Source organism: Carettochelys insculpta, chromosome 8 (assembly GCF_033958435.1).
Source record: "Carettochelys insculpta isolate YL-2023 chromosome 8, ASM3395843v1, whole genome shotgun sequence".
Taxonomy (NCBI): domain Eukaryota; kingdom Metazoa; phylum Chordata; order Testudines; family Carettochelyidae; genus Carettochelys; species Carettochelys insculpta.
This window is the reverse complement of record NC_134144.1, coordinates 16,487,524-16,509,435: the sequence shown is the minus strand read 5'-3', so window position 1 is coordinate 16,509,435 and position 21,912 is coordinate 16,487,524. Positions and strand designations below refer to the sequence as shown.

General features: G+C 44.5%; 2 protein-coding genes across 6 annotated transcripts in view; one reads left to right on the top strand and one right to left on the bottom strand.

The window, feature by feature from the left end:
• CCDC150 (coiled-coil domain containing 150) overlaps positions 1 to 20,205 on the top strand; it is a 50,749-nt gene extending 30,544 nt beyond the window's left edge. The window contains exons 15-23 of the mRNA XM_075000609.1: positions 151 to 244; positions 1,293 to 1,462; positions 2,295 to 2,421; positions 3,369 to 3,563; positions 4,059 to 4,127; positions 4,212 to 4,373; positions 4,759 to 4,845; positions 6,683 to 6,802; positions 12,233 to 20,205. Coding sequence (XP_074856710.1) covers positions 151 to 244; positions 1,293 to 1,462; positions 2,295 to 2,421; positions 3,369 to 3,563; positions 4,059 to 4,127; positions 4,212 to 4,373; positions 4,759 to 4,845; positions 6,683 to 6,802; positions 12,233 to 12,349 — 1,141 coding nt within the window. The 3' untranslated portion in view covers positions 12,350 to 20,205. The remainder of the gene's footprint in view (positions 1 to 150; positions 245 to 1,292; positions 1,463 to 2,294; positions 2,422 to 3,368; positions 3,564 to 4,058; positions 4,128 to 4,211; positions 4,374 to 4,758; positions 4,846 to 6,682; positions 6,803 to 12,232) is intronic.
• Positions 20,206 to 20,343: 138 nt separating this feature from the next.
• Positions 20,344 to 21,912, bottom strand: part of GTF3C3 (general transcription factor IIIC subunit 3) — a 28,514-nt gene continuing 26,945 nt past the window's right edge. For all 5 annotated transcript variants that reach the window (XM_075000611.1, XM_075000614.1, XM_075000610.1 and 2 more), the window contains exon 19: positions 20,344 to 21,401. In XM_075000611.1, the coding sequence (XP_074856712.1) occupies positions 21,279 to 21,401 (123 nt within the window). In that variant the 3' untranslated portion in view covers positions 20,344 to 21,278. The remainder of the gene's footprint in view (positions 21,402 to 21,912) is intronic.

Below are 21,912 nucleotides of genomic sequence, written 5' to 3'. Positions count from 1 at the left end.
TTTTAATTTCAATCATTGTCAAAATCAAATACTTTGAAGTTAGAAAACCAAACTATAATAAGATCTCTGCCCTACAGAGGAAAAGAATAAATATGTGGCTTTACTCTTTACCATGTTCCTTGATTATTTATTTTCTCGTTCTGTTTGCAGGACCCAGAGCCAACAAAAAATCCAGAAGTTAGAGGCAGAATTGGAACAGTGCTGGGCCAAACTGGTTGTCACAGAAACTCAGTACAATAATCAGGTAGGGACCAAGTTTTTGCAATGATGAGAGATTAGATTAGTTTTGTGGTACGGAACCATGCTGCTTTTTTTGGAAGATGGAATGTGGATGAGTACCTGCTAGTAAATTTATGGGACAAAAATCTCTTTTTACACTGGGTATTTCTGGGCATCATAGAAAGGAAGATTTACTCCATCCAGATGCTTTGAGAAAAGGAAACTTTCAGTTGTCTTCAAATTGGAACAAATACGGACTGTGGCCAAATACTTCTGAAATTTGTATTTCCTTCTCATGAATATCTTCATTTTGTTTTTTTCACATTCTTTTTACCTCTCTTTTTAATGGGAGTAGAGGGACAGTGCTGCTTGCTTTTAACCTCAGGAATATTTAGTCTAACCTGTTTTGTTTTGAGGGGAGGGGATAGCTCAGTGGCTAGACATTAGCCTTGTAAACGGATGGTTGTGAGCTCTATTCTTTCAATGCTCTGGGGCAGGTTAATTTAAAAAAAAATCTGTCTGGGATGGTGGTAGGTCCTGCTGTGAGTGCAGGAGACTGGACTCAATGACCTTTCAAGGTCCCTTCCCACTCTATGATATACATATCTCACTATTTTGTTTAGGGGAGGTATCCCATGAATCGTGTCTGCACCAGGCTTGATCGTTTTGTTTTAACTAACATTAAAAAAAAACACTCTTGCCCCTAGTGTATACAGGGCAGGTCCAGCCCTGTCAGTCATGGTTATGCCGACCCTGGGGAACCATCTCCTGCAAAGAAGTTTGCTATCTTATGAAGCCTTGATGCAAAGCAGGATCTAGGCATCTTGGGCTTCTGAAACTGATTCTGAGGTCTTCTCTCTAGCAAATACAAATGGCATGTTTCTAGTCTCTGTTTAATGACTACTAGTTGTGGACAGCTGGTGGCTGGAGTACCAGTCCAGCACACTGACACCAACTGGGGAAAAAGATCCCTTCTGTTCTTTTTGGATAGGTGGTGAGGGAACAAGTGTTTGTAGAAGTTCTTTTCATTTAAGTAAATGTAAATTAGATCTCTCTCTCTGTCTACCCCAAAGTTTGACCCACTTTGCAAAGCGCTGGAAGTTGCTAGAGCAGATAACAAGAAAGTTGTTTTGAGTTTGGAACAAGCTCTGCAGGCCAATAGTGCCTTGCAGAGCAAGCTGACACGTACTCAGGAAGAACTGGACAGAAAAGACATTGAGCAGCGGGAACTGATAGCTAGCAGGTAAGAACAAGTGCAAGGTGCTGTGGCTGAAGAAGACTTTGCTTTTGCATTTTTAACTGTATGTAGAACTTGTGTCAGCTGCAGCAACAATCTCCATGGTGTGGCTATTGAGCCAGAAGTGTGGTGGTTTGATGTACTGGTGTGAAGCCACATGAATGAGCAGTTTGCCTGCTGATGCATTGACCTCTACAGTGTTAGAAGGCTGCAACAAAAGCCCAGTCTTTCCTCGAGGTTGTGTGTGTTGAGCAGTCCAGAATGCAGGCATGCTACGCTGCTGCTTGGTGAACGACATGGCTGGCAGCTCTTGCAATACGGCTCTTGCCCCTGTATTGACAGCCGAGGTTGGGGGCAGAGAAGGAATCTGCCTCCTGTAAGCTGCAGGCTGCTTGCTAGTGAAAGTCCTTCATGCTCTCCTTAGAGATGAGAAATGGTTTGAGCTGAAGCAGTCTGCTTCTTTCTCCTGGGTGAACTCTACAGGTAGCCTACAGCAGCCACATGGTGACTGTGGGGCGACAGATTCTCCATGCCTGTGGTGGCTATCTCGTATTGCAATTTGGAGCTGTTGTTGAGGAAGGAATTGCGTTGACCATGTGGATAAAACAGGTTGAACTTACTCCCTGGACTGTGTTGCTTCAAAGTTGCACCTTTGCAGCACACACAATGTGGCAAAATGAGGTTCATCCAAGCTGAGGAAATATTTTAGGACCATCACTTTCTCCTGCTCGTTTTTTTTGTTTGTTTTATGTCCAGGTCTTTCCACTTGTTGTGTTTATGAATCCACTCAGTATAGTTTATTTCTTGTAACGTGTGTGGCTTCCTTCTTTCCTGAAAGGGAGCAGCTAACTGAAGAAATCAAGCTGAAAGAAATGCTGTATACTGAACGCTTAGAATCCCTGAAGAAACAGTTTCAGACCGAGCGAGAGGCTATAAGGAAAACAAGTTGTAGGGAATCTGCTGAGGTAAAATGGAGCAGAATTCCAAGATTTCTTACATTGTCAGTGTCCCAAAAAAAGTCCTGCTTTCCAACAGTAAGAAAACAAAAGTGATTCATGCCAGGTCTTGTTCCTTTTATATGTTGCAGTATCTCTTGGTAGCAACATAGGCTACGTCTACACTAGCCAAAAAATTCAAAATGGCTATGCCCCTATCAGAATAAGGGAACTTCAAAGTAGCTGAGGTCCTTTCGAAAAGGAGCCCTGTCTGGACGAGCCGCACGGCAGCGAGCCGCATCAATTTCGAAGTGCCGCGGCAGCCCACATGCTAATGAGGTGCTGAATATGTATTTCAGCGCTTCATTAGTAAACTTCGAAATGGCCATTTGCATGGCCATTTCGAAGTTTTTGGCTAGTGTAGGCATGGCCAAAGTGAGTTTTACAGTGGACAAAGTCATGCTCTTGTGGTGTAGCATAGCTAGCAACGGCTTTATTATGTCTTCCCTACGCCCCTTTTTGTTTTTCGTGAAAAACCTAACTGTATTCTACTCTAGCTCCTATGGAATAAACCAAAGATTAATGAGAACATGGTTTCCTGGAAGGACCAAAAGGCTATAGTTTGAAGGCTGTATGATGTTTGATAGCAGCCTCCAAATACTACAGAATCCCTGTAATAAAAACATGCCATATGGAGGAGTAGAGGCAGTATAACAGTGGTCTCTCATGGGCGAGATGCTTTTATAATCCTGTGTCCTCTGACCACAGTAGTATTCAGAAATCCAGAGGTTAAGCTGTGCTTTCTCTTAGTTCCTATGAATAACTAGAGGATTAAGCTTACCAGCTACCTCATCACTTTCTAAAGAGGAAACTGGCCACTCATCTTGGTGATGGTCGCAGGAAATACATATCTGATAAACACTAGCCAGACATTTTTGGGCAAAAACATGAAGTAACCTCTTCTGTATGCCTCCTAGCTGAAGAAAGCTCTTGAAGAGGCTTCTTCCAAATCTGCGGAAGTGTCCCGAGCTAACAGGGAGCTGCGGCAGAAAATAACGGAGTTGGAAAAGTCCCTGGACAGTCACAAGGGGAAGCTGAAAAGCCAAGGTGCTCAAATTAGACACTACTTGGCCTCAAAGGCTAACAACCTCCAGAACACAGAGAAGATAAAGGTTTGTGCAGATACTCTTCATTCTGAAAACCCTATTGATACACCGTTTTTCCTGGGGCCAGACCAGAATACAATGACTGGTATGGAAAAAAATGCGTCACCAGTAAGAGTCTGATGGCATCAGTAACAGCTGAGAAACACTTAGCCTTTATTTCTTTTCTTCCTACAATAAATGTTTTGCTGTGAAGTCACTCTAGCTCAACTGATCGCTTCATGGCAGCCTTTTGTTTTCCTTTTCAGTGAATTGCTTAAGGCATATTTTTTGCCAACGGATCATGCAGAAGGAAGGGGCCTACATCTTCCGGCTGCCTTTCAGTCCTTTTATAAAATAAAGGTTTCTAGTTAGTAGACCCTCCCCTGGTGCTGGGTGCTTGTCTCTCTCTTCCTATCTGAATGAACCTCAGTCGCACAGTAAGGATTGAGCTGCTCCAAACCCCATCTCTGTCATGTGATTCAGTTTCACTAGAGCCACCTTATTATTTAAAATTATTTCCAGGAGATTGAATCTGACCTGAAGCAAATGGAACTGATGAAGGAGCAGTATCGGAAGAAAAACTATGAGCAGGTGGGGCCCACTATACAACTTCCCCTTTCCATAAGAATAGAATCTGCATGTGGTAATTGAGGTCTCATTTTTTCCCATCTCTAGTCAAAAAACATCCAGAAATTCATGACTGAGTTAACAAGTCTTCAGAGCGAGATGCAGACCTTGGCCAAAAACCAGCATGAAGTGGCAACACGGAACAGGCATCTGGAGACCCAGCTAGAAGTGGAGCAGAAAGTGCGGCAGCAGCTAGAGGACCAGTGTAAGGTAAATGCCGCCTTAGAAATCCAGCACGATCTGTGCAGAGCTGAATGATCCTGTCCTGGGGGTTGAATGCTTATTGCTTCTGAACACGTTACTAGGCCACGTCTGTCAGGTCCTATTCCTGGTGGAGGGAGCTCCTGATTTTCAATTCCAAGGCAGCCTTCATAACCTTATTATGGCTGCTTATTGGAGGATGGCCAGCAATGTAAGCCATGCACTTTTATGAAACTTAATATTTCACCTGCTGAATTGGGAGATGTTATTCTACCAAAAGTTCCTAGTCCAGATTCTGGCTCATTCTGTTATATAAAAGTGGCTTTTGTTATGGCCTGTGAGAATAAAATAAAGAAAGAGGTCTGGATGCTACTCTTCTTTTTACTCTCTCCAGAACCTAGAAGATACGGTGAAACACTTGAAGAAATGCAAAGAGGAAACTGAGCAGAAACTTAAAGAAGCCAGCATCGAATCAGAACAGGTGAGTGGAATGGTGAGCAAAACAAGATCCTCTGATACAAACCTAACATCATATTTCCTGGGGGTGCTGGCCAAGAATGGTTAGATTTGTGATTCTACTGGTCAGAAGATGAGCTGTCTGCAGTATGCTATTCCCCTCTGCATCTATCATCAGTGTTTAGGGTAGCTGAGATGCAGGCAGGTTAGATAAACCAACACAATCTTTATTGAATGAACAAACTAGGACTCCCTGCACCATAACAAAAATGGCTCAGATATTAGCATGGACATCATATTCCAGACCCTTAAAATAGGAACCAAGATGGTAGGGAAGGGCTATACCATGTCTCGGAGACACTGGGATGATATGGAAGTTCACAGAAACACCAGGTACTGTATTCCAGAACCTCTAGAACAGGTATATGACCTCCTCTCAATCTTCTGTCTTCTGTTCTTGACATGAAGTCCTGTGTGTAGTCTGCAGCCACCTTATATCTGGTTTTGTGTGTGCAGAGGTAAGTTTAGAGAGTCCCTTATAGGTGTTAGTACTTCAGGTTCTGGCTCTCTGCAAGGCTAACTCACTGTGGGAGGTCTCTGTGCCTCACTGGAATGACCTGCTTGTGCAGCATCCAGAGACACACTGCTGTCAGAACAAAAAAGTGTCAAGTAGCACTTTAAAAACTAACAAGTGACAGACACTTGCCTGTGTCCATTCCAGATGCTGGACAGATTTGCTGTCATGCGGCACTCCATGTTTCTGCCTTTTCCTCCATTTTGGCACCTAACTGGAAAAAGGAGGCCAAAAGCCTGGAGAAGAACACCAAGAGAGGGGCCATCTAGTCCTTTTTCCAATTCAAAATGGCAATCCTAACCAAAATGGCAAACATACAAATCACACATGCATTTAACCCATTTCTCTCCAACAAGGGATGACATGGGGACATGCAATGGTGGCCATTTAAGTGTTAACAATAGGCCTTTGATGAGGTGGAAGTAAAGTGCAGCCAGTCTTATCCCAGGTCCTTCTCCTGTTAGAGCTTTTAATAATCTCCTGGGCCTGTAAGACGAAGTTCTCTCCTTGTCTGTCAGTTTCCAACTGGTTCAATGGCTTCTGAATGTGTTCATAAGTTTAAAACACTTGCACTTAAACCACCATTGCCATTAAGCAATAAGCAAACTGGCTTGTTGTAGCACTGTGAAAGACATTATTTCATCCCTTTTGAAGGAGTCAGATTTCCCCTATGCACCTAAATGCTTATTGAAAGCATGCTCTATTGCACAGCAACAGTCCAGAACACTATACCTTGCACGAGTGTTACTATAATAATTTGGTTCCAAATTGTATAGTACTGTAGTTGTTTTACAAGGGAGGCGTCCAGTATAGCTAATGGAGTAAGCAACAAAAGACCTTTCAATTGAAACTCTACAGTACTTGGTAGCATCTGCATGTAAAGTTGTTCTTAACAAGAATTCTTGCTAATACGGGATGTGAAACAACTTGCTAATATCTCATCTTTCTTCTGTGGCTTGATGCATTTAGCCTCCATTTTATTTCAATCCCTGCCACTTTCTTCATGCTTTTTTTCTCTAGTTAGAATTGTCTTCTCTAGGGCTAGTGCCAGTAAGAGGCACATCAGAGTTTTCCAATAAGGGGGAACAGCTATGCAACGTGGGCCTTTTCATGCCCTCCCCAATGCAGAAAGGAGGCCAGGATGCCCAAGTAGTATACTCTAGGCTTAGACAGAGATGGGAGATTTAAAGAAGTCTGGACCTGGAATTCCACGTGTCTAGTGTGAAGCCCAGAAACTGGAACTAACAACAGTTCTCTTTCCACCTCTAATCACTACTCTCTCCCTCAGATCACATCTAACCTGGAGGAAGCTCAACGCTGGTTCAAATCTAAGTTTGACAACCTGCAGCTAGAGCTAATGAAAAACAAAGAGCAGAATATTCCCAGCAAAAGGCGCGAGGGCAAGGAGGTAATTAAGAGAATTGCTTTTGCTTTCAAGATAGGAGCATAAGTAATGGGAGGATGAGGAACAGGTAGAGTTCCCTGTGTATGTGTCAGAGGAGCAATGTTATTAGTACAGACAGGTAATGATACTGCAGGCAAGAGACTGTTGGCACTTAAAGTCAAGGTAATAGCAAAGTGAGATGGGGGTAACAGGTGTTTCCCCTGCAGAGGTGCGTGCCAGTACTGGAAAAAAGCCAATGTTATTCAGTTTGGATGCATATAACATGAGTAGGAAAGAGTCTCTGAAGCACTGTAAGAAAAAATCCTGTTCCATTGTGATGTTCTGCTGTATACAGAGCAAGAGCAGAGAGGCAAGATCCCCCAACAAACCTTCCCCACCTCAATGGAGAGGAAGAGCTCCAACCAAGCTTTCCCCCTCTTTCCTATCTCACTTCTTTAGCAGATTAAAGGAGACAATCAGAATTTTGGATTTTTAAGCCTGTTGGCTGGAAAATACTAGTCACCCACTGGACGCAGGTTTAGAAGTCTAGTTTGTTCTCACTTCCTGCTGATGTTTCACAAGAGGTTCATATTTGATGGGCAAATGACATTTGTTTAACCTTCTAGGGCCCATTGGGCACAAGAGAGGAACAAGAGATCCTCTTTCTTCTTTGAGTGCTTGCTCATATCTACTCAAGTTAGATGTGTGTGCACTGCATGCATGTCAGAAAGCCTTACCCTAGCTGCCCTTCGTTGGGTCAACTCTGGAGCCATGCGAGTACAGAGCCCTAGTTACGACCCTGTTGACCTGACAGCTCAGTTCCTTCTCATCGCTTATGCAGGTTGTTGGAATTGTGGCTGAGTATTTGTTACTATGCCATGTCTCCCTAGCTCTTTACTCACTAAATAACTATTTACAACTATTTACAAACACCATTGTTCTCTAGTTAGTATTAAACAGTCAGTGGAAGGAGAAGGGTCTCCCTTCTCTCCACAGGCCCCACTGGGGATTAGGGCATGAAGTCTCAGGGCTTCAAGCAGTGCAGCTCCTGCTTGAAGTCTATGCCAACAAGTGACCCCCATGACTCCTGCCTTTGTTGTTTGGAGGAAACTCATCAGGTTGGTAAGTGTCAAATTTGCAAGGCTTTTATGCCCTGGACTCACAAGTAGCATGATTTCCCTCCCCGTCAGCTCTTCGTGGAGTTGGCATTTCAACCTCAGTGGCAAGAGCCTGCATTTGGTTCTTCAGTGCACAGTGTGCCATCTTCTAAACTGGGCCTGCCTCCAAAGAAGGACTCATCCTGGCACCAGTGGTCCCCAAAGCCTCCTGCATATCACCATTCCCACTCTCCGGCATGGGCCTCAAAGACATCCAAGTTGTCAGCACTGGCTCTATCAGCTTTGATGTTCTCAACACAGGTGACACCTGAATCCTCCAGGGCCCGGAACTCTGATGCCTCAGCATCGTATGCACTGAGTCACATTCACCAAGAAGAGAAACAGTGGCATTTGGCCCTCTATCCACGCTGGACACATACCAGGTGGTGCCAGGCCTTATCAAGACGTTGCACTCCCCAACACAGGCTGAAGTCCAGTATCGGAGGGGTAGCCGTGTTAGTCTGGATCTGTAACAGCAACGAAGGGTCCTGTGGCACCTTATAGACTAACAGAAGAGTTTTGAGCATGAGCTTTCGTGAGCACAGACTCACTTCATCAGATGCTGTGCTCACGAAAGCTCATGCTCAAGACTGAAGTCTGTGTCCCTCAACATGCCTGCAGAAGCAAGCCTTCATTAATGGGTTCACCCATTTTGGCGCGATTGCCTGGCTGTTTGGAGTCCTGGCACCACTTGGGGATCCCAGCTTAGCTGGTCATGACTTCGTCAGTCTGACTCACAAAACTGTTTGCATTTGTTGCACCAATCTCCACCCCAATCCACACTCAGCGACTTGCATTCAAGGTTCTCCATGGTAGGCAGCTCCAACTCTGGCTTTTTCATATGCTCTGCCCACTGCACCAATGCTCAGCACCATGTTTCTTCAGGACAGCACCCTTCCCAGCACTGCTCTAGGTTGGGCACTTCCTCCCATCGTCCTTGTCCTGAGGGTCAAACATCTCGCAGACAAATTCCCACCCTCACAGCATGAAGGACTCCAGGAATTCCATGAAGTCATCGGGCATGTACACACCAGCTACGCAGTAGGAGCTCCAGGTCAAGGCCCTTCCAACTTCACAGGCACCCTGACTTCTACTACTGGAAGCCAAGCTATCTCTGCTACAAGCCCTCCTGTCCGAAATCTGGGGCTAACCAGGGCTAGTCCACGCCTTCCTCTGGGAATAATCACTTGTTTTAATGGTATACGCAAGACTGAAGTATGAGTGGTGCTGGATTCTTCCCTCCTGTTCCTCGACAGGTGCTGCCCATTCTTCCTGTCCTGGTTTGCCATCATGCTGGACATATGGATCTTCCAAACGGTTGCACTGGGCAACTCCATTCCCTTCTGTTCTTCTCTGCCTTTCCATCCCATGTGCCCATCCATCTTCAGGAACCCCTCATGAGCAGCTCCTCCTCCAGGAGATCAAATCGCTCCTGGACCTATGGGAAGTGGAAGAGGTCCATTCTCAATACAGCGAGTGAGGGTTCTACTCCTGTTGTTTCTTATTCCCAAAGGCAAAAGGGGACCTTTGGCCTATCCTGGATCTCAGGGAACTCAACAAGTTTGCTTCCCATATGGTTTCACTAGGCACCATCATTCCCTTCCTGAATCTGGGGGACTGGTACACCTCTTTGATTTAAAGGATGGATATTTCCATATCGCAATCCAGCCTTCCTATTGGCACTACCTCCCTTTTAGCGTTGGCCACCTGCACCTTCAGTTTGTGGCCCTTCCATTTGGGCTCACCCCAGCCCCCAGAGTGTTTATCAAATGTATGGCAATGGTGGCAGCCTTCCTTTGATGCAACAGTGTTCAGGTTTACTCCTAACTGAGGCAGTCTGCCAACTGGTTCTGGCCCCTGGGAGGAAAGATGCCTCTAGTTGGATAAAGTGGGCTAAGCACGGTTCCCATAAGCCCAAAGCTTATGAGCAGAGTGGGAAGGAGTGTGTGTCCCCCACTGTTTGATGCAGTACAGGGCTGTGGCATTGTGTGTTAGGACTGCGACAATGGAGGTGAAGGCTAGACCACAAGCAAGGCAAATAACTGGAAGCTCCTGCACACTAATGTGGAGAAAGAACTTCTCTACAGACCACATTAGCTGAGTGGTGAGTTGCCCCAGATGGGGCCCCAGCCCAAAGCAGACACCTCTGTTATCAGAGATGTGTTAGGTGGTGGGGGTGGGATTGCGTAAAAAGGGACACTGACCAGTAAGCGAAGAGTGTTGGAGACACGCCGCCACATCGTGACGACCATGAACATACTGCCCCAGCTTGGATGATACACTGATGCCAGTCAAACCTGGAGGGGACGAAGGCATAGCTTGGTAAATGTATGTGCATGCCAGCATGAGGCCCAGCAGGCAGAGGCACGGCCTGACCAGGTTATTTGTTCAGTCAGGTGGAGGCCCAGGTGGCTTTCAACAGAAAAAAAAAACATGGGACAAGCTGGGGCTGATGCTCAAGCCAGAAGTCTTCACTGATCCCAACTCAGCACACCAAATTCATCGGGGCTGTCCTTGGCACCACCAAGGCAAGGGCTTTCCTTTCTGTTCATCACTTACAGGCTCTTGGCCAGCTTCTACACTCACTGTCCGAGTTCCCACTCACCCTGGTCAAGATGTGCCTCCACCTGCTGGGCCACATGGAAGCATGTATATACATGCTTTTCCTGCTGGTGTCATCAGCACAAACTCTCACCTGTGTCAACCTCTGTCCCTCAGGTGCTGAACCACCTCATTTCCCTGAAGCAACAGGGTCTCACTTCTTCCCTTATGGTCCACCCTGGTGATCATCTCAGCCTTCCAGCCAGGGGAGGGCAGCTGTTCTGTTTTCACTAACCTCATGGTGGGGTGCTTTCTCAAGGGCATGGACTTGCTGGCCCACCAGCCAATTCCAATCTGGACCCTAAACCTGGTACTCCGGTTGCTTATGCCCCTTCTTCTCCCCCCCACCCTGCCCCTTTGAAAGCTTTGGCCACAGGCTCCCTTCTCTGCCTCTCCTGGAAAGTGATCTTCCTGGTGGCTATCTTCTCTGCCAAAAGGGTATCTGAGCTCTGGACCTTCATGTCAGAGCCACCATGTGCAGTGTTCGATAAGGTTAAGGTTCAAGTCTGCCCTCACCCAGCTTTCCTTCCTGGCTTTCATACTGACATTTGCCTTCCCGTTTTCCATCCTAAATGTCATAGCTCCTTGCAGGAGCAGCAACTCCACTCTCTTGCTGCGAGGTGGCTGCTTGCCTTCTACATTGAAAGGACCAAGCAAGTGCACAAGAGCTTGTAGTTCTTTGTAGCTATTATTGATCACATGAAAAGGCTTCCATTTTCATCACAGCACATCTCTTCCTGGATCACATCCTGAATACAAAAGTGCTACAACCTCACTCATGTTACCCCGCTACCTGTTATAGCTCATTCTATGTGAGCACAGCCTCCTTCACTGCCTTCCAGGCTCAAGTTCCTCTCCAGGAAATCTGTCAAGCTGTGATATGATCCTCTATACACACTTTCACATTGCACTGTGTTGTTGGGCAACAGTTCAGACAGGATGCAGCCTTCGGGACCACTGTCTTTAAGTCAGCCAAACATTGACTTGGACCCCTCCTCTTGGGTTTGGCTTGTAAATCACAGTTTGAACAGATATGAGCAAGCACTTGAAGGGAAAAAAAATGGTTACTCACAACTGTAACTGTTGTTCTTTGAGATCTGTTGCTCGTATCTATTCAAAATCCACCTGTCTTCCCTTCTGTCAGAGTAGCCAGAAAGAAGGAACTGAGGGCGGTTGGGTCAGTAGGATCATATATAGGGCTCCACACTGGCACCACTCCTGGGGGCTCCCCAGCTAACCCAATGGGTAGGACGTAGGGTTAAACAGTTGCACACGCAGTGCCCACACACCTAACTTTAATAGATACAAGCATCAAATCTCGAAGAACAACAGTGAGTAACCGTTTTCTTTCCATTATCAATTTCCAATTCCTCTTCAGTTATATTTCAGGTCTGAGTAAGCTCCTGACTCCTCCCCGGCTCCAAAAATATTGGAGACCAGTGTCTGTTGTGCCCCCCTCTTGCTTTTGTCCACAACTGCTGTCATTCTCCCCATGACATGTATTCAAACAATTCTACAAAACCAACTCTCCTTACCTTATTTTATTTGGCGATTTCAGAGCCTTTATTAAAGCTGAGGCAATTCTCAGATTTGTCTCTAAAGAGGTATCTCAAGCTGCTGCAACCAAGTTTGCTGTTGTGCATAGGGAATGAGAGGGGATCGATCAATTTCCTTACAGTATCCTGTCCTTTAACAGATGGAGAAGGAAAAGACTGTGAAGCTCCCTAACCAAGCCTCCCTGAATCGCTGGGAGACAAAACAGCAGCTCAAACTCATCTCCAGGAAGTACCAATGTACTCTAGACAGGAAGTGATGTCATCTAACCCAGAAGATTCCAGACTGCCATACCACTCCGCACCTGTGAACACCATAGCTCAGACCAGACTTTTACATGCTGGAAGATGAGACCTAAGGTTGAAGTACAGAAGGTCCTCGTTATGCATCCAAAATAGGTTCCTAAATAATGCAACTTACAGTGAAACAAGCTATAAAGGGGAATTAATATCCATAAGTAATAATGTAATTAGTGTAAAATACATTTGCAACATACACCGTTCACACACATGTATATACATATACCTATAACACACAAAAATAATAAATAGAAATAGATATTGTTCTTACCTTGTAAATGGATTTGATGTGCTTGATGTTGGAAACAGTATCCCTCCTTGGTGAGAACTAGGCAGAGGAGAAGGGAGATAGGACAGGGGAGTCATACACTGCCATCTCCTTGTCATCCAAGACATCTATTTCTTCATCCTCCTCCATGCCTAAAGGCTGTGCAACAACTGGTGGTCCACCTTCTTCTTTGTCTTGTAAGCCTGAAGGTGACTTGTTCAGGCCTCTTTGCTTTCCTAAAGAAAGACTCTAGTGTTGTCTGCTAGCCACCATGAATTGTTGCCTCCAAAATCTCTCGATAGCATGACAAGCTGTCATTTGGGAGATGTGCAACCTTGGAAGAGCCATCAGTAAGACGATCACGAGTCTTGACTGTATTGATGATTTCATCAGCAAGGTTAAAAGTATGGCAAAACAGACTTCCTTGTACAAGTCCTCTATCTTCTTTCTTCATTGTTTCTTGTTCATCTTCATCCTGGCTTTCCTCTTCAAATGTTTGCCTATTTAGCTCTTCCACATCTTCATTGCTTAGAGCAGTGGTTCCCAAGCTTTACGGCATCATGCCCCCCCTTTTGACATTTGAGAAACCCTCATGCCCCCTCACCTCATCTTTACCATCATCCAACTCCATTTTAACAAAAAATTCAATTTGTAATTTAAAATAAACACAAAAACTTTATTATAAAAATGTTACTTAAAATTAAGAATAAGCACAAATAGTTTTTCTTGGCCCCTTGGGGGAGCCTGGTGCAGCCCCAGTTGGCCAGCTGCCTGAGCCCCCTCCCAGCTGCCAGAGCTGCCCACGCCAGCCACCCACCTGCTTCAGAGCTGCACTGCCAGGGCCAGCCACCAGGCCACCTGCCAGTCTGAGCCCCACTTTGCTGGGGCCAACCGCCCACTTGCCCACCCAAGGCTCACGCTGCTGGGACCAGCCACCCACCCACCAGCCTGAGCCAACCAAGCCCTGCAATTGTGGGGCTAGCCGCCCAAGCCCCATGAGTCCTGCAAGCCCTCCGACTGCCTGAGACCCACAAGCTGCCCACGAGCCCCTCTCTTCCCACCAAGCCAGGTACCACCAACCCCCTGTTACTCCATTCCCATCCTCCTTACCTGACCCAGGCCCCCCCCGCCCCCCCATTTAACTCCATCTTCCTCCCCCCACAACCCACACTCACTCATCTTAGCACAGGGGTCTTTGCCAGCTGCCTGCTTTTTATAGCAGCTGCGCCAGGTCATCCATGTAAAATGGCAGAGCCCAAGAGCCAGAAGCAATGGGTGGGGGGAATAATGGGGGGGGTTGCCTTGCGCCCCCTCCCCCCCAAGTGGGGAATGCCCCCAGTTTGGGAAACCATAGCTTAGAGGTTCTGAATGAGAAGCAGGCATTTCAGTCAAATCCTCTTCATTGGCATTGTCAAAAACCATCTTTGATAGCATTACCAACTCCTTTTGAATTGTGGGCTCATTGAAACCAAAGTCATTCACTGCTCACTGCTGCAGGGTAGACTCCCCCCGACCCAAACACACTGTTCTGCCACTGAACACTTATTTCATCCCATGCTGCACCAGTGTGCATCACTGCATCCATTATGTTAAAAGTTTTCCAGAATTCCTGCACAGTTGTTTTTTTTCCCCCATCGCCACCTGTATCTTTGATGAATTTCCTGAATGTCCTACATAGATAATAGGTTTTAAAGATAGCGAACGCACCTTGATCCATTGGTTGGATCAGCAACATATTGCATGGTAGTAAGAACTCAAATTTAATTCTGGGGCATAACAATTCTTCAGCTAAGTCATATGCAGCAGTACTGTCTACAAGAAGATGACTTTTGAATGTTAGATTTTGCTCGTCACAATGGTTTTTTTTTTCATTTCTGGAACAAAATAATCCACAAGCCAGTCACAGAATACTTGCTTTGTTAGCCAAAGACTTTCACTGAGATTGCCATACAATGGGTAGACAAGACGTGACACAAATTTTCATGGCACAAGGGTTCTCACGCTGATAAATGAGCAGTGGTTTAATTTGCTTATTGCCCTTGCCATTGAAAGAGTTTCAGGTGGTCTTTTGAAGCCCAGTGCACTTTTTTCATTAACAGACATGTAGGTTTGTTTCAGCATTCGGTTCCAATAAAGTTCCATCTCATCCACATTAAAGACTTGTCGTGGATTGTCACCTTCTTCTGAACGAGCTTGCTCAACGCTGTCTCGTACGCTACAGCTTGCTCCGTGTTGGCACTTGCTGCTTGACCTGGCATTCTAATGTTCTTGAACCCATAGCATGACTGGAAATGGTGAAACCAGTCACAGCTAGCATTAAATGTTTCTTCTTTGGAAGTGCCTCCCTTCTCCTACTTCTCTTTATCCTTCAGGAACTCAAATAACCTCTCGGCCTTCTCGTGAATGGCAGGGAAACTTATTGACATTCTGCATCTGCAAGTCATCCAACCACATAGCCAGCATTGTGTCCATCTCCTTACTGCTTTGCCAAGCGATCTTTACAGCAGAATGCTGCATCATCTGCTTAGTTTTTTTCCATTGTATCATCAGCACTCTTGGCAATGGTAAAGAACCGTTGTTGGAGATAGGCAAAGGTGGCAAGCAATGTCGGCAGCCATTTTACCATTTCTAATGTGTTTTATCACATCTGTTTTCATAGCAAGACTCACACAAACATGTTGCCTCTTTTGAATAGCACTTAACTTTGCACCAACACTTGATTTCCCAGTGATGGTTAAAGAATTACACAGCTATATTAGGATAAAGTACGTGCACTCGCAATGCATTCGCTTCAAAACTTATAGACAGTAAGGACAATGATGCAAAGGATTGTGGTGTGACATCACAGCACACTACAGCAGGGATGCACAAAGTGGAGGGCATGACACCCCCCCCGCCCCGGGGTGGGTGTGCGTGTGTGTGTGTGTGTGTGCGCGCGCAAATTTTATTATTACGAGGGGGCAAGGCAAAAGTCCCACTTCCTGCAGCCCCAGTGTCATTAATGGGGAAAAAGCTGGCTCTGCAGGTGAGGCACATGCCCCAGCCAGTCTCACTCACAATGGGACATTCCCCCTGCTGGCTGGGAAGTCACATATGCCACCACCTCCTTTCAGCCCAGCACCTGACCCCACTTCTGCTCCATCCATGGACAAGCCCAGCATGCAACCTGCCCGTGAGTCCTCCAGCTACCTTTGCTGGGTAGTGCAGCTGCCTTCTCTGCCACCTGGCCGCACTCAGGTAATCTATGGTCCACCAGAGGAATTGCTCCTTCCCCCCCCCCCCCCCCCCCCGCCCACCCTGACATTTTCCAGTCTCCCCTGCTGGCTCTCTGCCATCCCCCCCACACACCACCAAGGGAGCACAGTGCATCACCTCAGGCGACCACTGTTCATCTCCAGGGCCATCTGGGGGCCCCTACTAATTGCAGGAATGAAAAGGAGGGCCATAGTGTAAACAGTTTGCTCACCCCCCCCTGCTCTAGATCATCTGCTGCCCAGCCACCACAAAACTCACCCTCTACATTGCTCACTTTTCGTCCCTTGAAAAATGACATAAGTGCAGATCTGTGCAATGTAAAATGAATTTAGTTTTCTTAAATTAATTGATGGTGTACATGCAAAATGATGAATATTGTGGCAATTTATAATGGGGATCCCCTCTATCTTGATGTAGCAGTATCTGCTAATTCAGAAGACTGTTGAGTGAATATAAGCTGAAGGCCTCTATGAACTGGATCTGTGGTGTATCTATGCAGTAGACTCTTCAAATAAAATGAACATTGACTGGGCTGGCTGATGGGAGACCAGGGCAGACAGGTTTTTGGGTCCTGTCTCATGCAGCTTAGCTATTAAATCACACCTGTCTGCCATTTATTACAATGTATCATTGTGTGAGGTGTATTTCCTCCATTCTAACATAGTTCTTGAGTGTGATTAGTTTGCTTAAATATTTCATCACAGAACTGAGATTAACAAATATTTTATTGCATTTTATAGCAAAGCAATTATTCCTATTGCTGAAGCTTCCTGGACAAGTCCAATTATGTGTTGGATCTTTGGCTCCAGTCACATCTCTCATTTGTGCTTTAGCAGCTCAGAGGAGGGCACTGTGTTCAAATGAGTCGAGCAAAGTAAGCAAACACTATTACTGAGGGCTGAGCTTGCTGTGCACTGGTTCTGCCTGTGGTAAACTTACTGAAACAGGATTGTTGGCCACTGATGGATACTGATGATTGTCTGACCAGTACAGTGAGGCATGCTTTTTAGCTGATGGCAACAGCTACCATTAATAGCAGTGTAAGGAGTCATGGGCATATACAATCATCAGAGGCAAGTGCTCTGGGGATGGTGCAAGAGTCCTGTCTTGTTAGAAGGGGCTCCAGGTGGGTGTGAGAGGCTGGCCCATGATTTTAGGGCCTGGTCCTGCTTATCATGCTGTTAGTGGGTGTTTTGCCATAGACATCAATGAAAACCAGGTCAACACCTTAGTGATAAAGCCCCAGACTGGACACCCATTGACGTTAATAGCTATCATTAACTACCTTGGCTTAGGCCTTAAATCCTGAAGTTGAAATTCCTAAGCAGCAGACATCTTCAATACCGTTTGCTCCTCTGTTCTTATTTTAACCTCCTCAAGGAGAACTGAGTTTCTGCAGGCATCACTGGTGTGGAGGGGTTAAAATGAGTCTGTTCTACAGCCCTGTTCTCCCTCTTGAGCCTCTCAAGTCCATTTCAGTAGCATAATCTAATTTAACTAGCAGCAGTGTGGAAGCATAGTCTAAAACCAACCTAGCATGGTACTGGCTCCCTTAGCTCACACTGCACATATCTAGTTAATCTGAGTAGCTAATTGTTAATGACCCAAAAAAAAAAAAAAACTACACTGCCCTTCCTCTGGAACGAGATGCCACAAAGTATAGCCCCCTGTTGGCAGAAACAACTACAAATGTTACCATCCAGTTTCCATTAGCAGGAATTGTTTTAGAGATTAATGGACAAGGATACAGGCCACTAGAGTGCTGTGTATGTAAATACTGTGTACAGTTACCTAATCTACTTTGTATTTAAATAGCCATTAAATATGTTCTAATTTCTACAGTATATGCACTTTCTCATTTTAATCCGTTGTGTATGAAGCCTATTATTTCTGTTAAACAAATGCATGATAAGCACTTATCTTGAAGTGTTTAGGATTGAGACATAGCTAGAAGGCACAGTCTAAGCACAGAGTAATACTTACACTGCTATAGTTCTTTTCCATCCTAACCCCTACTACACTATGGACAACATACCATCCTGCTACAGTAAACCCCAGAGCATGGGACAAAGGGAATGGGGGAAGAAACAGCTTGATGTTCACTTAATAGTTTCTGCTGAAGTCCGAGGGAGTCTTGATGAGGTCTGAACAGTAGCAGGAAGTAAGGATGCCATAGCCTGTCAAAACAGCATAGCAAATTGATAAAGCAGAATGCAGTAACCTGAACTTGACAGTAATAGCATGGTTAGTGCCTCTCTTACAGACAGCTCCCTGCATTTGGGTAGAAGATGTTTCGTGTCCGCATCAGAAGACAGATGCTCCAGCACCCTTATCAATGGGTTTACAACTGTGCCAACTGTCAAAGCTGGATTTCCACTTCGAAATAATTTTTATTGTATTTATATTATTTTAGTTTAAGCAAAAGCAGTTCAACCTCTTCAGAGAGCATAGGTAGAAAAAAAGATACCCTGTTCTTCACATGTTAAATTCTTAAGAACAGTTTCTCCAGAAAGCTTTGGTACATTCATGTTTTGGATCCAGTTAATTCCTTGAGTTGACACTCATCCTGTCCCCTGAATAAATCTGTGGAAGAGGCAGTATCTGATCATGAAATCCAATACTATCATACTGCCACAAAAAAGAGAGCCAAAGGAAATGTTAGAAAGCAGAATTAAAGTTAACCTTCGAGGACAAAGTTATAAAATTCAGGCTACTGTGAATGCTGGTCAGCTACGACCTTCCAAAATGCAAGTCTTTTTCTCTTACCTTCAAAGTACATTAGAAGTCCATGGATTATTTTATGTGGGTTTTTAATTGTTTTGATTAGGTACAGCAAACTTTCAACAGTCATAATTTTGTCTGAACATTTAATCTCATCATCTGATCTGATATAAACAGAACAAAGAATTTGGCAATACTGAAGTATTCAAATCACAAGCTACAGACATTCATAAACAGATGTCTGAGGTACATCCTTCACATCAAATGGCAAGATTTTGTCACAAATGGGTAGCTTTGGAACAGAGCAGGACAAGAACTGCTTGATGTTCAAATTTAGAGAAGAAAGTTGGCATGGCGAGGCTACACTCTCAGAAAATGATCATCCCGCATAGTCCACCAAGGTCTCACATGGAATCCACAAGAAAAACGCAAAAGAGGAAGACCTCAGAAAACATGGAGAAGACCTACTGAAATTTAAGGACAACAACTTGGGTACTCCTGGAGTCAGCTAGAAGTTTTGTCTGGAGACAGAGAGAGAAGTACAGGAGGTTGGTAGATGACTTGTGCTCCACTCAGACTACAAAGGTTTAAGTCAAGTAAGTAAGTGTTCCAGTTTTGTTACAGAGATTGCATAAGCCTGACATGTCACCAGACTAAGTAATGTGTTACCTAGTAAAATCTGTTGAAACCAAACTTCAATTAGTTGGACCAGCTCAAAGTACTACGCATACCAAATAGAGGTGTTATGTTGTCGTCATGAATGAATGCAGGGACAGGATTAAACCCTTACACCAACAACTCTCTGCAGGGGCTGGCCAGCTAAGCCAGTGCGAAGAAAAAAGATTTTTTTGAATTGAGAACAATTGCAGTCAGAGATCTTTGTCTGTCTGTCTGTCTGCAGAAGAGAACAGAGAAAATGATTACTCCTAAGCAGCTGGAATTAATCTTGGCCATCTCATAATCAACCATAAATATGTAAGTAGAAGGGAAATATGTAGACAGACACGATCAGATTATGGTTATTTTGAATTTGGTATGGACTCTTTTTTTGGTGGCCCTGGGTAATGACTTAATGCTTTCCCCTGTACTCTAACTTCCAAGCTGAAACCCAGGGAAGTAATTCTCCGTGCTGCAGCTAGTATAGTTCAGTTATTGTCTCTTCTATGAATATATCACTTTTTCTTTTAGCAAATGATCTGATACCTGTATCCAGAGAAGAGTCTGTGTATATTTATGCCTTACATTGAAAGGCCAGCTATCAGATTACAGCTCTTTGTTTCTAAGCTCTCTCCTAAGGGAAGGATAAGAGCTGGGGGGCTTATCCCACAGGGAGATATCCCCAAGTGTGTCCTCCTGGATTAAAAGGTCTGTTTTTTTTTTTTAATTTGGGTTGTGGCAGATACCCCTCACCCCTGGAATCAGGGAATCTGTGACCTTGGTGAGTTTTTAAGCAAAGCCTTTTACAGACAAGGTATTTTTAAGGTTTGGCAGGCTTCCGCTTTCTGCACTTGGAGTGGCAGAGTGGAGAGGCAGCCCTGACAGGTGGTATAAAGACTTTAAAAAAAATTATTATTGGACAAGTTTTAGAGATAGGACTATTGTTATCAGTTAAAACGTGAGGTTCTCTCTCTTCAGGCAACAACAACATCATAAGGTATCTGTGTAACTGGAATCATTCTTGATTTGGAAAGCAATATACATCATTTGCAGCAAATCTCTCTCCACATTTAATACAGTAAGATAATGGATTGTAGAGTAATAACCAAACAAATTTTTAGTCCACTAAACAACTTAGGTTGTCTTTTTTTTTTTGCTGAGAATAAATTACTGAAATGATTGTAGATTTCATAAATAACTGAATATCTTTCTGTAACAATTTACAATACTGCAGCAAATGGATACCTTTTACCAACATGACACTGATTTAGTAATAAAAAAAATTACTTTTCTTAAACAGACACAGCTTTCCATAAAGTAAAAAGGATAAAGATTCCTGGAAAATAATTTGAAGGTCTTGCAGTTGCAGCTATTTATAACATTAAGTTCATCCTCCTCCTCTCTGGAAAAAATTCTCCCAGGAATCTAAGAGGGGCTGCTGCTTGGGGGTGTCAGGCTTCTATCTTCTCTTCTTCCCTACCCGCCCCCGCAAGCCCATGTCTTCAGTCTTTCTTCTCCTATATAATACAGTACATGGTATATGTAACCAATTGCCAGAATGGAACTCTGACAGAAATCACATAAATATTACTTTTAAAGAAATCTTCTCCAAGAGTTTTGTACATCAATAAGTGTGTCCCTTATTCAGCTGAGAATTCTGTGTACTTGAAACCTCACAAAAATTTAACATTATATTTTGGTCCACCACATCACTACGTCTGGAGCATGTGCTCACAAAAGCCCTCCTTGTCATATTTTGTTTGTTGCAAGGCATTTTACTGGTCCAACTTCAGGAAGTGGAAAAAGAAGCTCAGAAGTTTAGGTAACAACATATATACAGATCTTAGAAAAAAATATGTACTTATCTTTCTGAATAGGTCTCTCCATTGGTGCGTAATGCATGAGATTCTCAATGCCCCAGTGGAAATGACAAATATAATTTTCCTAGAAAGCTGCTGCTTAGTCACAAACTGATGCCACACAGTCTATCATACAATCCCATATGTATACAACAACTTTTGAGCCATTTTTAAGTTTCCACTGCTCTGATAAATTAGTGACAAATTGAAGGCAATATCTCTTCGCAAGTCTGTCTGATCAGCTTCTATTCCCTGAAAGAATTAAAAAGTAATTTACTTGCATGCATGGATGCTGTACCGTAAGTTACCTTAAAAAAAGTTACCAAAAAGAGAAAAAAAAAATCAGTGCAACAACACACATGGGCAAGTCTTTATCTGAACGTCATGGGAATGAAACAAGATGTTAGTTACAATGGAATTCTGTTTTTCTATTCATCTTCATACTCATGAAAAAGAAGAAAAACACCACCAATTTTGGCTTACATTATTCTGGCATAAAACAGACCTTAGTACGGGCAGCAGTTGAAGGGGCAGCTAGGGAGGCTGGCCGGAGCCCCACCCTGTCCCTTCAGCAACCTTCCCACCCCTGAACCAAGCCCTGCCAAACCCCAGCGCCACCACTTCCACCCCCCTGAGGCCCTGCCCATTCTGCAACCTTCCCTCCTGGGTGGCAAGGAAACCGGGGGGCAGGGAATGTAGGCAATTTTGGGAAGGCAAGGCTTATATTATCCAGCACCCATGGACCTTCGGAATACTTCTTTAT